Source organism: Rousettus aegyptiacus, unplaced genomic scaffold (genome assembly GCF_014176215.1).
Source record: "Rousettus aegyptiacus isolate mRouAeg1 unplaced genomic scaffold, mRouAeg1.p scaffold_m13_p_9, whole genome shotgun sequence".
In the NCBI taxonomy this organism is placed as follows: domain Eukaryota; kingdom Metazoa; phylum Chordata; class Mammalia; order Chiroptera; family Pteropodidae; genus Rousettus; species Rousettus aegyptiacus.
This window is the reverse complement of record NW_023416312.1, coordinates 65,877,212-65,892,918: the sequence shown is the minus strand read 5'-3', so window position 1 is coordinate 65,892,918 and position 15,707 is coordinate 65,877,212. Positions and strand designations below refer to the sequence as shown.

The 15,707-nt window shown below is 36.6% G+C and overlaps 1 protein-coding gene across 1 annotated transcript in view; it reads left to right on the top strand.

The window, feature by feature from the left end:
- AMMECR1 (AMMECR nuclear protein 1) overlaps positions 1-15,219 on the top strand; it is a 101,167-nt gene extending 85,948 nt beyond the window's left edge. Inside the window, exons 4-6 of the mRNA XM_036227319.1 lie at positions 6,924-7,014; positions 8,417-8,513; positions 10,788-15,219. Of these exons, the coding sequence (XP_036083212.1) occupies positions 6,924-7,014; positions 8,417-8,513; positions 10,788-10,902 (303 nt within the window). The 3' untranslated portion in view covers positions 10,903-15,219. The remainder of the gene's footprint in view (positions 1-6,923; positions 7,015-8,416; positions 8,514-10,787) is intronic.
- The last annotated feature ends 488 nt before the right edge of the window (positions 15,220-15,707 follow it).

Below are 15,707 nucleotides of genomic sequence, written 5' to 3'. Positions count from 1 at the left end.
AAGTTTTCAAAAAAGGGGCTAGGTTTTGAAGTTGTACATTCTACATTTCTTTTTCACTAAAGCATTCTCTTTAGGAAGAAAAGTATGCTAAAACATAAATGCCTCTATTTTATTACTCTATCATCCCCTGTTTTAAGGCAACATTATATGTGTAAATCTAAATTAGTAAATATCTTAGGGAGTGATTATTCACTTTACAAATAGATGTATTTCTTTGCAGAAGGACTCACTATAGGGTTATTTTATTGTCTTCTTCATGACTAAGATTAATTCATATAAATTCAACCCACATGTAACTTTTTAGGAATAAATCTTTTATAGACTGAATAAACCCATTTTGAGTCAGATAGGTATTCATGCATAAGATTTTTCTTAGTTTCTTATCAGGCAAACAATATTTTTTTTATATTAGGTATGCTTGCCAAGAGGTGCCACTACCCACCCCCCCCCCAGCCCCGGCTTTGAATAGCAAACTAATTCACATCTCTAGATTCTAAGAAAACTTTATAACTTTAGTTTCCTTGTCTATAAATTCATCCCTTCCTTATTTCTGTTTTTTTTTTTTAATTGTAGGAATGCATTTTTCTAACTTTTTATGAAAAACAGGCTTTTTATGTAAAGGTCACCTGTGTTGCCTAAATTTCCTTGGAAATCCTCAGAATGTTCAATTTTTAAGGAATGCTCATTTTAATGAATCATTACAGAGAATTGTTTTTTTTTTCCTTAATTGTACTCTGAGCTGTCACTTGTTCTCTGCAAAGCCTTAGAGTAGGAACAATTTCTTTCATTGCAAATGATAGAAACATGTTTAGCTTCATAGCTTTTCAAAGCACCTCTTCATTAGCCATGCTTTATTTAAAATCTTAACTAATTCTTTAAAAGTTCATGGGGGTGATTATTAGCAAGTTCAGGTATTTTAGAGCTGTGTGTCTGCTATTAGCAAAATAAATGTTATCAGATCGTTGTTCAGTGGCCTTTGTGAAATAAATTGGAAGGCTTGTGTTCCTGACAGATAAGATGTCTAAGTCTCCTACGTGAATCAAAATTGGCACTAATTGGTTCTTTGGTAAGCTCTGCAAAAGCCAAGGATTGGTCCATGGAGACTGAACTAATTTCCAAGCTACAGGTGACTAATTTGCAGGGATTTTAGAGAAGAGCAACATATATGTATTTTGGTAAAGAAGAGCTTTGCTGTTATTTTCACAAAATTAACAACAGAAAAAATAAATCTCTGCTGAGGTAGATGAAATAGTTTTTATAATAGAACATATTAAAATGTTACTTGTGCCCAAGTGATGGCTTTGCAATCAATTACCCTTTTTAATTCATTTTTCTAGTATTTCTTTTGCTTCTAAAGGTATCTCACTTAAAGGAGATTCGAAAACAGGACAGCTACAGGAATTGGTCAGATAATGGATAAAACCAGCCTTTTATATATATATGTGTGTGTGTGTGTGTGTGTGTGTGTGTGTGTGTGTGTGTGTATATATATATATATATATATATATATATTCATTCCACAATGGCATTTTAGCTGGTTCAGGAGATTTTTTTTAAGTCACTAAAGCAAGAGTCATCTCTAGGTGGTATTAGGATTCCAGATCATCCTTATTTTCTCCTTTATATTCTTCTGAAGGGATTTTTTTTGGGGGAGGGATAATATGCATGTACTATTTTTATAAACAGAAGAAATAATCCATTTTTACAATTGTTAAGGTTCACAAAAGTAAAAATTACTGAGAAAAAAAATCGCAGCAACATTTTCTAAAATTTATTATTTGGTAATGTGAAGTGATGCAAAATCAACTTTGAGGATTTGATGGGTATATCTGGCCAGTATGTAGTCTACATTATTTTTTTGTAGTATCTGGAATGGGGGAAGTGATTCATTAGGATCTGTACATAAATTGTCATCAGCTTTTATGATTAAAATCTTGTTTTTTCTTGCTCAAATAAGAATTATTCAGGAGCATAAACCTGGAGTAAGCCAAATTTGGAGTATTTTCTTCCATTATTTTTAATTTGCTTTCATTGGGAAAAGGAAGAGTCGCTGTCTTTAGAAGGCCGAGCTGGGGGTGGGGCAGAAGGAACTATGGGGTTATGAGTGAAAGAATGGAATGTGTTGCATTATGTTTTTTGTACTTTTAGGAGAAAAACCACAAATGGCTTTTTCCTCCTAAGAATAGAAGAAATGCCAGACTCCAGGTCAGACCCATGGTTTGTCCAGTACAGTGTCTGTTTCTGTTCATGGTACCACAGGCTGTTTTGAGAGAGCATGTGTGTCTTCTATGATGCCAGCTTCTAAAGGTTAGGGAGTTTGTCAAACATCCTGAGCTCCTCTCATTAGGAACAGAGTCCATTCATTCAATTCAGTGGAACTGGCATATTGAGCCTAGAAGGTCAGCCTTATGTGAATGACCAGTGACTGGATGCTTTGCTAATGGCAAAGCATATTTTGCCAATTGATATCATCAACAGAGACATCTCAAGCAACTTTCGATTCTTTGACCTCCTGATATTTTTTATTTGATCCAAGGTGAACTCACTGAACAACACTGGACATACTGTTACAGGGAAACCCAACATTTGGTTCTGAAAATGGGCAAGAGTGGAGCTTACTGTGGAATTTGTGAAGACAGGACAAACCTGAGGAAGTAAATTGATTTTTTTGGCCAGGATGTAATCGGGCAGATTTAGCTTTGAGGGTCAGGACTGCGGAGGTAATTGTGGACCCAAGTGGTCCAAGGCTTGTGTGGATCCTACTCGACTTAGCCAGAGTGCATTTTATACTCATCGGTGCTTTTAGCCGGATGACTTTTTCATATTTCAGCATATCCTTATTGTTGGCTTGCTGATTGGGTGCCTAAGTAAAAATGAGACCCTTTCATAGTGTTGCTAGTGAATTATAGGAATAACACTTGCCTTATAGACAGACTAAGGTAAATTAAACATTGACTGTCCAATTGTGAGGAGAATAATATGGACCCATGTATTATAATAAGATGGGAAGAGGGCAGGTTTTTTTTTTTAATGCTTCTATGTCAAGAGTCACTGCATTAGAGTATAATAGTTTTAAATGAAGCCACATTTCTAACAAGCGACCAGATAACGAGGATAAATGAAATCTGCAGACAGTCTAGAAGCTTCATTTTAGCCATTATTTATAATCTCTTCTTCCAAACCTTTTATTATGTAGAAAAATTGATTAATTTGCATGTATCTCTTCTCTCTCTGCCCACATGCTCTCTGATACAGGACCGATCAGATAGAGAAATGGACAAGAGAGGAAAGAGGATGGGGCTGAGGCCAGGTGGAGTTGGGGATGTATAATCCCCAAACTGAATAATCAAGCCCAGAATAATCAAGATATACTTTAGGGTCCTAACATTAGTCTTGACATTTAATCATTCGGGACAATGGTACAAACAAAAGGTTGTGTAATAGCATTAATAAAAATGACGTGCTATGGAATGGTTCAGAATAAATATGGCTTTCACTTTAGCATAAAATAGGAATCTGTTCAGCTGGTCTTAATGTTCCCTTAGCACACACAGAAACAGCACTGTTTCATTCCATATCCTCTTATCTATAAGTCCTACATTTAATTTACTACCATTCGAGTTGATTTATAGCTTTGCTTAGCAAAAGTACAGTCTTGATTAAAAGGATATTATCACAGCTGATGGACCTTGAAAGCATTTTTTTCTCAGACCTTCTAATAATTTTGAAAACGACCTGCAGACTCCCATAAGGCTAGATTTTCAAGTCTCTAGTTTTTGCCCACCTGGCTGTGCTTTGAACAATGGTAGTTAGAGTTATGTTTGTTGGCATAGTTTTGCCATATGCTACCTTCTTATCCATCCTTAGGAATGGAAAGTTACTGCAACAGAGTTTTAAAGCAAAGCGGCTTCAGGGAATCTCAGTTCTCTAGGTAGGTGATCTCTTATCTAGCTGATAATTGCAACTACAGTCTTTGTCTCTTGGGATGCTGCCGGGCTGCAGGATCCTCTAATCTGTCTAAAGGAGAATTCAATTATACACGAGGATTATATGCTGGAGTTGCAGTTGTGACAGATGCCTCCCTCAAGAAATACAGAATTAGTTTGGTGCTCATTTTCATGGAGATGACTTAATTTATAAAGCTGGTAATTTCCACAGGTTGGCCAGATTCGGTCATTCCCCACAGCAGACTATTTTCCACTCTCCTGTACTGATTATGCAGTATGACTGTTTGGTGGCATCTAAGGCTCTGGGAGTAAGGAAAATGCTGTTACTCAACAGGTGACAAAATGCTATTATGCTTGGATTCTGTTTAGAACATTATTACCATTCTCCTGATTCCACTAGGTTGAAAAAATGAGTCACTCCAGTTTGGGCTTTATATCATAGTGGAATGTATTTTTGACCTATAAAATAAATTATTTCTCACAAAGGACTCACTTTAAAATCACCATACTTACAGTTCAATTTACCATACTTACAGTTCAATTTACAGGGGCTTTCAGTTATTCAAAATCACAGGAAGACAGAATTTAAAATTGTAAATGTGGTACTGATTCAAAATTGGAAAACTTAGATGTATTTTTTCATATCGAATTTGATGGTGGGGCCTTCTCAAAATATAAGAGTAAATCAGTTTATTTGTGAATAATTTTTATTTGGGTCAACATGTCCTTCCAGTTTGGCCTTATTGAGGTATTATTCACGTACCATACAGTTGGTCTTAACCTCTTTTAATTGTTAAATTACTAGGCTTTAAAATCTGTGAAATTTTTATTGAAGAGCACAGAATGTACTCCTATGAAGAAAAGATTTATGTTTCTAAATCACTTCTAATTTGCCTAAATCACTTTTTCCCCAATACATAGCTACAGTTTGTCAGAACTCAACTGATAATTAGAAGTTATCTAGTTAACCTAGAAAAAAAAATCACCTGGGGAGTTCTTTTTTCAAACTGTACTTGCTGAAGCATGAAACCTCCTGAAATTCTGATAAACTTCATAGCCCTCATCCCCACTCCATGCCAGTTAAACACCACTGACTTATTCTATCACTCTCATCCTGCAGATAGGGAAACAGTCTTCCTCTTACAGTTTTGATTAGAAACCTTAATAAGCGCCGCAATTCTTTTATTTTTTTTTGCAGTTTAAACATGACAGATCTTAATAAATTGAGTTGGAGATGCAAAATTCACTTCAGTGAAAGATGGGGACATAAATTAATTATGCTGTAATATTTTTAAAACAAATTATGAAGGATGTGATATCGTTAAAGGAAAAAATCTCAAAGTCTCTCATCAGAAAGTCAGTATACAGAAACTCTTAACAAATTTATCATTGTCTCAGTACTGTCTCAGGCACTGGGGAGATTAGTAGATGTCCTTTATCCTGGAAATGGCTGATAGCTAAGCACTCATATTTCTTCTCAGCTGTCCACAGTCATTTCCCACAGGGCATGGGAGGCCTGATTATGTTAGTTTTTAAACAACTGCCCTGATTGCATTTTCAGCAAAAGGAGAGTCATAAGAATACTGATGTTAAACAGATAAAGAAATAGCCACAGAGATAGGCTTTAATAAAAAAACATAAACTACTCAGAAGATCCGACAGACTAGTGGTCGGATGGACAGATGAAGACCTGGGGAAAGAACAAAACGGTTTTTCCAGAGGACTTTTTATTTCCTGGAAAATTGGAAAATTTCAGCCTAAGGGTGGAAGAACCAAAAGAAGTTTTTATGGACTCCTTTTCCTCTTCTACACCTTCACATCCATGCAGACAGAAAGAGTAAAGGTCTATGATTTCACTCATCTGCTCTGAAAAGAAGCCTCTCTCCTGGGTAAAAAGATTTAGCTGGCCTTACATCTTCCCTCTAGTACCTTGGATAACCATGCATTCCACTTGAAAACCACTGATCCAAAGAAACCACAGATATGGGAGAACAGGATGCAGTTGTTATGCTTTTGAAATTTCATTTTTATTATCTATGTTTACAAAGAAGTTAGGCACTTTTTATGATTTTTGGCTCTATACACTATTCTGTGTTATGATATTAGGGGAAACGACAGATATCTTTTGATTGGATGCTAAGAAGAGACAAAGTACATTTCTTAGAACAGCAAGAAATCACCCACACTTACTTAGAAGATTATCTTTTGTAGGGCATCACCAAAAGTTTGTCTGTTCCACATAAAAAAAAAAAGTCATAGTGGTCTCTGGGTTAGTATATAAGACACTACAAAAATGCCTAAAAGTGATTTGATATCTTTATTATTCTTAAGTTTAATAGTAGTAGTATATGAGGGCAGTGATGCAGATAGACAGTAAGGGTTTGTCCCTGGCCCACTTTACGCCATTATACATTTTTTTAGAAATAGTCTCTGTAATGAGTGGTGATGTAAGACCTGGTTGCTGTCGTTGCTGTTGTTGTTTTCAGTTTTATCTGTGTTTGCTTATCTACATATAATTCAAGGTTATAAAGAGACTAAACAGTTTGGGAATGGAGTGGAACTTAATTTGAATTGGTGATTGTACCTGAAAACAGGATAGTTGTTTGCTGGTTCTTTAAAGTAAGTTCCCTTGGTCTAGTTCTATATTGTCATGAGCCACAATTTCAGAATGGTGGCAGGATACTTGCCATTGACTGTCTTATTCTACACACAGCCCAGAGTGGTTGTTTCAGTCCCAAACAGAAAAGCGTAACCTAGCACATGTTGGCCTGAGATGGCAAATCAATGTTTTCAGTTTCCATGGCTGTCATAATGGCCTTCAAACCCAAAGTCAGTGCTTTGGAAAGAGAAAACTTATATGCCCTTCCAAAACCAAGGGGAAGGGAAGAACTGGATTCTCTTGAAAGTTAAATTATAACTTTTTATTTCTGTTTCTATGAAGAAGACTGTACTAATAAAACTGCCAATTTCTTTCAGGTGGGTGTACATGGCATTAGAATAGAATTCATCAATGAAAAAGGATCAAAACGCACCGCCACCTACCTACCGGAGGTTGCAAAGGAGCAAGGTCATTGTATTTTATTTCATATGATCTGGTGAAGAATTAAAATATATATATATATATATAATTGAAATACAATATCTGACCTTGCAGTTAGGTCTGATAATTGATCAGTGTCAAATGATAAGAAATGACTCTTCCATCACTGCCACTGCATTGTCTGTACAAAGTCGGTGAATTACACAGAAGTTGAATCTCTGCACTAGAGTTTGACAGCAAGAACATTAAAAAGTATACTTTCAAAAAAGCAAATATTTATAAAAGTCGGATTTTATTTTAGTCAATAGTTTGCTATGAATGTGAAGAGCCATTTTCCTTCATCCCATTAGGCTACAGCCTTGTGCGATATAAACAAGCTTTTTGTTTGACAGTCCAACCACACAGTTCATTGTCAATATCAAATATTTCATTCGTAGGCGGTTGCTCTTACTCATTCTCCTACTATTATGATTGTAGGTTTCCCATTAAGGTTAGAAGCATTGAGAATACATGAAGTAGTATATTATATGTTTGGTCTGCACTTCCCAATCAACAAACATTTTTCCATTTTACAGATAAAGCACAAACCTTTATTAACTACCTCTGTAACACAAAATAACTTTTTACTCTGTAGTATCTTGTCCTTTCTAGTCACTACTAAATTCTGGTTTCATGTTAGTTCAAATTAATATTTCTTTTTTACTTTATGGAGCACTTCTCATCAGAAAGTGCTTGTAATTTGGTTTTCCCATGTTTAGCTCATAAATATATAAGATATGTAACAGAAAATTTAATATCATTAAACCTCCAAGACAGAGAGTTAGTCTTTAAGGCAGCTAGCTGAATATTTGTTTGGGTTACTTTAGAAAATGACTTGATCCTGTGATTCCATTGACTTTGTAGAGCACACCTAAGAGATAGAGGGCCTCAGATATTAGCATACCATCCCATGTCAGAACCGATAAAAACACCCTTGAATATGCACATAAATACACTTGATTGACTACAGAAGATGCCAGTAGGAACAGCAATTACCATAAGTTAGTATAAGAGTCCTAAATCCTACTGAGTTGGCATGATAACATTTAGGCTCTTCTCTCCCTTTTAAAGGTGTTACTGTTAGAGGAGAGTACAATGTGGTTTGTTACTAAGTCATGACTAAGCAGTTACTGCCAGCCTCTTCAGCTTCTTGCCTTCGAATATGGTTGAGATAAAGAAACCACTGTTGTTAGCCATCATGGATAGCTACAATTGAAGGTGTGTGGTGGTGAATCTGCTTCTGTACAGGATGAAATCTTAGCTCTTCTCTGTGATTTTTAGGACCAAAGGAGTTGATGGCATTTGGTAACAGTGATAACTGACCACTCTACAGAGTAATTTTATATTTAACCTGTGTTTGACTGTGTTTTATCTTGTCTACTTTCCACAGGATGGGACCATATTCAGACCATAGACTCTTTACTGAGGAAAGGAGGATACAAAGCTCCAATTACCAGTGAATTCAGGAAAACCATAAAACTGACCAGGTACAGAAGGCATTTTCTAGTGTGAGGCAAACCAGTACATTTTGATACATATGCCTATAATCCTTTGATTTCTTTGGTCTCTCTAACTATACCTGCTTCTCTTCTGAAACAGAGTGGAAATGAATAGCAGGGCCGTACTGTGGGTGGACACAATGGATCCCTGCTTGACAGTAAAGCCTGTATGATATATGAGCCCATCCTTCCCATCTTTAGCTGTGTGTGATTACTCTGGTTTTATATGAGCAAACCCTTGGGGCCCTTAGACTGCATTATTGAAGGAAGTTACCTGAATTAACTATCGGCTAATCTTTGACATTGCTTAGCAGTTCTCAAATTTGAATTTAACATTAGGATTTTGACAGTGATAGAAGTCTCCCATGAAAGCTTGCTGGAAAATACAATTGAGCTAGACTCACAAATGCTAAATAAATTTCTGCATGGGATCAGAGGGATCCTTATTTAAAAAGGAAAATATCAAACATTTAGGGAAATGGGTTGTAGTTTCCATTTATTTTAATTCCATAAAACCACAATAAATGCCTATAATCTAAAAATGGACTCCTCCCAGGTTTGAGGAGTTACATATTTGAAAATGCCTCCATCTCCGCTTTCCCTGAGTTCACAGTCTAGGAGAATAGAATGGCATATACAAAAATGATTATTGATGTAAACCAGAATGTGGTAGATGATGTGAGATCATAAAAAAGGGGAAGAGGAGTTCCAGGAAGGGGTGAAAATAATAGAAAATTTCAAAGAGGAGGTAGATTTCAGAGTGGGCTTGAAAAATGGGCAGAATATTTGACAGGTGGAGAATGGGGGAAGAAAAGGATTAACTGAAAGAGAACTTTGCATGTCAGTACGTGCAGGTATCAAAGTACTGAGCAAGTTCTGAAGAATATTCAGTGGTACATTGGATCAGGTATGAGGGTCTCAAGTTCTGGACTAAGAAGTTTAGGTCTGATTCTATAGCCTAATAGCCATTGATAGCCATTGAAGGGTTTTAAAGAGATGGTTTTAGGGAGGTGTAAGATTGGAATTGGAAACAGGAACATTAGAAGACACTGCTGTTATATAAGAATATCTGGCAGCAGTCCAAAGTGGGTAAAATGGGAGCCTTAACAAGAGCTGTGGCAGTGGGATGGGATGAAAGGAGGAAACAGATAAGAAAATATTGCGGAAGAAATGAAAAGATGGTCATCATTCAGAAGAAGGGAAGAACAAGTCCCGGCTTTAATCTAGATAAAAGGGACCAAGGCGATCTCTTTAACCAAGGGAGGGATCACAGAAGGAAACTTATGTTTCTTAAAGTCATCAATTCTGGATTTGAAGTGCTTCCTGGGATGTCTATATAGAAATGTCTAGTAATCACTGAAAATGTACATGTGTGGTGCTCATGGACAGAGATCGTGATTTGGAATCATCTGTAAAAAGGACAGAGTTGAAGCTATGAGGATAGGGTTCACCACGTGGGGACAGAGCATAAGGTCAAAAGAACTGAAAGTAAAAATGTAAGAAAATTCTACAAGGCAGGAGTAGAACGAGTAGTCAGAGAGATAAGGAGTAGTGTGAGAGGCAGGGAGAGATTCAAGGGCGTTGGAGTTGTGTGGCCCATGGCACAAGAGAGCTTCAAAAAGGGCAGTCCCACAATGGAGATGTCAAGCGGAACGAGGGGTAGGCTTCTGAAAGAACAGTGTCTGTGGAAGACTGACAGTAGAAGCCAAGATGCACTGGGCTAAGGAGTAGTGTGAGATGAGAAAATATATTACTCTTGAGAAGCATGGCAATGAAAAAGCTAGAGATGGGGAAAAAGAGGTTTGGAATACCAGGATTAAGAAAAGCTTTTTGTTATAACTGTTTTTACTTAATGATGAGACCTAAGTAGATATGTAGACAGAGGGAAAGGAATAGTAAAAGAGGGAGCGATAGAAGATCACAGAAGAAAAAGTAGTCAAGCAAATGAGATGTTTACATAATGGCAATACGTTGGCTTTGCTCTGTTCCTTCCTGTTAGCAAACTGGGGTTGAGAGGGCAATAAAATTTCTAGAACAATTTAAGCAGGGAGTAGTAGAGTGGAAAGAGTGCTGGACTCAGACTCTGGATTCCTGTATCCTTGCTACTTATTAGTAGTGCGTAATGTTGGGCAAGTCACTGCTCCTCTCTGGACCTTTGTTTCCCGATCTATAAAATTATCTCAAAGATCCTTCCTAGCTCTGATGCTGGCATGTCAGCTATTTCTTGATGTTAATTTTGTCTCTTCCTTGATTTTCTTTCAGGTACCGTAGTGAAAAGATGACCCTGAGCTATGCTGAATACCTTGCTCATCGCCAGCATCATCATTTCCAAAATGGCATTGGGCATCCCCTTCCACCATACAACCATTATTCCTGACACTGAGCCGCACAACCAGTCACTGGGCCTCTCTGCAGACCTCTTCCCAGGAGACCCTACCCCTCCTTATTCTAGCTATCTCTTTTACTGTACCATCTTATGATGATAGTTTCCGTTGCCATGGTGAATCTTCGACATCGTCAAGTAAGATCATTATGGTAACGGGTAGGAAAATGGAATTTGTTAAGAAGATCCTGTTTTATTATTTCAGATCATTGAGAATTTATACACACACACACACACACGTGTGTGTGTGTGTATATATATATATGTATTTTTCAGCATATATAACTTTGGGGATTTTCTTTCTTTACAATATTATATAGAATTTCGCTTTGCTGTCTCAATCAGGTTTCTATTTTTCTGTCCATCTTGTCTTACATTCCTCTTTTTCTTCTGTTCATTTGTTCTTTCTTTCTCTCTTCCTTCCTTCTTTTGACTGTGGATGGAAGAAATTGTGCAGTTTTTAAGTATTTTATTTAGGTTTTTCTTTAGTTTTCCTCAGAAGGATAATTTTTCATAGCTGAGTTTGGGAGTGATTCATATGAAATTCAGGTATTTGTGTATTATTCTTGAATTCGTCTGAAATTCATTTTGCTATGTGAGCTTAGTATGTGGATCTTTTCTCCTTAAGTATGTTTTACCCATGGTCAGAATATACAAACTTTAGTTTTACTATAGATCATTTGAAGGTCCGTGATAGGGCTTGTCACAGAGAGTGAGAAATCATTTGTGCCTATTGTGCTGATTATCACAAGAGAGACTGCCTCATCACTTTATAGAACCAACTTACAAACTAAAACACTGTTTTAAGAAAGTACAAGCTACCTTGCAAATATGCTATAGAAACCATTTTGAAAAGCAGCGAGTATCAGGAAGAGAACAGATACAGAATTTAGTGCCTTTGAGATGAATATAATTAAGTGGAATTAAGAGGGGTTAGAAAAAAGGCAATTTAGAGAAATATTCTTGTAAAATTTTATTGTTCTATATGTGAAGCAACAGATTAGACAAATTCCTTACACTTAAGTATTTTTTTAAGCTGAAAAAAATTATTTTGAGCAAATAACCAAAAAGAGACATTTGTTTATTATGTATTAATTTAAATTTGTTAGCTTTAGGTTTCAATAAGTCATGATTGGCCAGAGGCAATTTTAGCTACCATTTAAAGAAATGATAAAGGTAATCTAGTGAAACAAAAGTTCATATGTGCCATGATTTCAGATGTCTGTCATCGGGACAATACTAGAGTTTTAGAAGTACTATAATATAGCTTGAATCTCTTTCTGCACTACATACTTTTGATAGAAACACATTTACAATGTTGATGTTATGTTATACCTGTAAAAATGGAGTTGGCATTTGGATATGATATAGTTGTTAGAGCTGAGCTCATTTGCAGTGCTAGTCTTCCCAGGGTGCATAAAGAGAACTTCCTCACGTCACCAGGAGGTACGTATGTATATCCCCTGGAAAAATGACAGGATTATGGAGAAAGATTACTCTTCATCTTATGGAAGTAAGTTTGTGTGTGTGTGTGTGTGTGTGTGTGTGTGTGTGTGTGTGTAATTTTTTCAAAAAGGAAACCAATATATCAAGTGATGAATATAAGTATTGTGCAGAATATATAGTCTAAAAGTATGAGATGTTACTGAATATCAAAATGGCATAGCTTATACATATAGTTGCTGTGACAAGTGACAGACAGTTCAGAATCTGAAAACCCTTTTCTAGTTTGTGAGATGATTGGCTGAATTCCTTCTGCTTGCCATTGTGGCAAATCAAACTGCTTTAATTTTTTAATGAGAATTCTCAGAAGTTCATTGATATTCCTTCATCCACAGCATCTGTTGAAATAACCGTTTTCAGTTGTGATGCCTTAACTAAGAAGCCAATTGTTAGCCTGAAATGCAATCTCTGTAGCCAGTTCCATTGAACCTGGAGATTAGTCAGAGAATGCTAGCTGTTGGGTTTTAGAAAGGGATTTTGAGTCCTTTCATTTCTACTTGGGAACATTTTGGAGCAGATAGTCTTTCAGTATAAAAACAAGTGGCTACCTGAAGGAAACTTTTTCTTGCCCTTATAGGGAAACTGAGCACAAGCTGAATGAAATGTCTGCTGCAAAAAAAAAAAAAGTAAATAAATCAAACTGAAGAGAGACAAAGTAGACCAATGTCGATCCATCTTATCCATCATCTCATCAGTTCAACAGGCTCCTCATCCTGGGCGAGCTCATGGTTACAAGTTTTTTAAAGATCTATTACATACATATGTGTGTGTGCATACATATACTTACACATACATACATACATATGTGTGTTTATGTATTTAATGGTGCTAATCAAGCTTGAGCAGGTCACGTGACTGGTCATGCGGACTCTAAAATCATATCAGATTTTTTAAATTTCTTGATATATGCAGATGTTATATAGGTTTTCTTACCAGTATGATAATGTTATACTGAAAAAATAAATAACCATCCTGCAGGCTTCAGAGGACGAGGTCAGCAATATTTCCCACCATGGCTTGGGGGAAAAGGATAGTTTTGTCTCCTTTTATATTCAGATTAATGCACAGTCCATTTTTGTCTCTAAGTAGCTGTTGACTAAAAGACTTTGTAGTGTAAAGGGTGTTATACAAACTGTAATGGTGTGCTTCAAACAAACAAATGCTAGACCCTTTCACCTTTGTCGTGTATTACAAAGTTGTTAAATATGTGGTTTGAATTAACTTTAAACATGTCGAAATATGTAGCATGTGTTTTTAACTCCGACAAAGATTTTAATTGCACAGGTTGTGTTCTAGCCAGTTGTGGTTTATTTGTTCCGAAACACAAATGTGAATTGCACTTATCACCAGAATATTGTATAAGTTCGATGATCTTTAAATAGCTCAGAAGTAATACTTGAACTTCATTTGAGTAGCACAAAGTTTACATAGCCCCCCTTTTAAATGTTAATTAGTTCCATTTGTGTTTTCCTTTTTCAAATGCAACTGGGTAATTTTCCTCTTGGAAAATAGTACATATTTTACTTTGGTATGTAGCAAAAGGCTTCCATTTCTGGAAGAGTTTTCTTGTTCTTAAAGTCAGCCAGGTACTAGATTCTAAAAAAAGCATTTGCCCCCCACCCCCTTCATCAAGTGGCCTTCTGACTGCACGAGAATGTGCTACTACTCTTTCCAGTCTCCCCTACCATGAGAGGTCGGTGTCATTGATGCAGGAAGTGCAAGATTTGCTCTTTTTCCCCACCCCACGTGAAGCCATTATAAGATTTTCAGTCCAGTGCATACAGTCCCAATGCCCAGCACACCGGATGTTTGTATACTGGCCTCTTTTCATGTGTTCAAATGTGCAGGAAATTTGAAACTGTCATCTGGAATAGGTTCCATCTCTTACGTGTGTTAGATCAAAACCAAAGAAGCCCCCAGCCATGTCCAAATGCTGCTCCAAAAGCCTGCTTTCCAGTCCTTACAAAAATCCTGCAGGATTAAATATGTTAACTTTTTTATTTTTGTACAGTTTCTAAGTGATTTTTGCTAGTGACGTTAAATTGAATTAAGTTTATTTGAGGGGTGTGAGCAACTCCTCCATTTAAATAAACTGGTGACTTTCCTTTTATTTTTTAAAAGCAGAAACCCGTTGCGTGCCTCTCGATTTAAGGATTTCTGATTACATTATTCTTAAGACCAGCATTGATCCTTTATATACAAAGATATGTTTTCCTTGTTTTTTATTACTGTTTCCGAAGAAAATAAACCTTTTATTTTGCTCTGGACCCAGTAACTGCGCTGGTACATAGACGCACTGAGAAAACACTTTTGTAACCACCTCTGACTGTTTTTGTACATCAAAGTTGATTACTTTTGAAATATTTGGATCTAGTTTCTAAGTTATTTTAGTGTTTTATATGTTCCCCGAAATCACTTTAAATCGGTCACCAGCATAATGAATTTTTGGTGATGCCATGGTGAGACTTGTAATGAGCAAAAGCTACCTGGAGTAGCTTTTTTCCCCCTTCTTTCTTAGGAACCTGTTTTTTGATTACAGTAAGACATCACAGATTACCTGAAATCCCTTCAGGTATAACTAGATCCTCCTTCCTTCCACATTTAATTGCTTAATAGTTTGAGGAAACTCCTGGAAATGGGCATTTTATATGACATGTATGGCTTTAAAATAAATATTAAAAATGCAAAAAGAAAAATGAGAAGATTTATGTGGGTCTGTAAGGTATGGCTGTGGAAAGATATTGTAGTAGTTTTGACACTATTGTTATTACCTTTAAAATCATTTACCCAATAAAATGTTAAAACTGATTTGCCATTTCTTGTTTCCTTCTTTAACCTGCCTCATCGTGGGATGTTGGTCTTGTGGGTACTTCTTACTAAAACACTCAAAGTTGAAGACTTGAAATAATATAGGAACTGGAGTTGATTTCTTTCCAAAATAGCACTTGGAAAATCTCACTGGCCTGCAGCTGCTCCCTACCGTATGATTTGCCTACATCATCCTTTTGCCTAGCCCTGAACCCTGGCTTGGTGATATAGTGTAGCCTGTATTGGACAGTCTGCCCTGGTCACCAATCTGAGCCAAGCAACAGACTTGAATTCTGGGAGCAGCTTAGCTATGCTTATGCTTAAGCCTGCTCCAAATTATTGGGTGTTTCCCCTTTGCGAGCTGGTTCAGGGTAGTAGCAGTGTCCTGCAGTGAAACCATCTGATGAGGTGGGATGTCTTTCTTTTGCCCTCAAGGACAGAATCTGAAAATGCAAGACATGGCCTCTCGGAGCCTGTACATACTCATA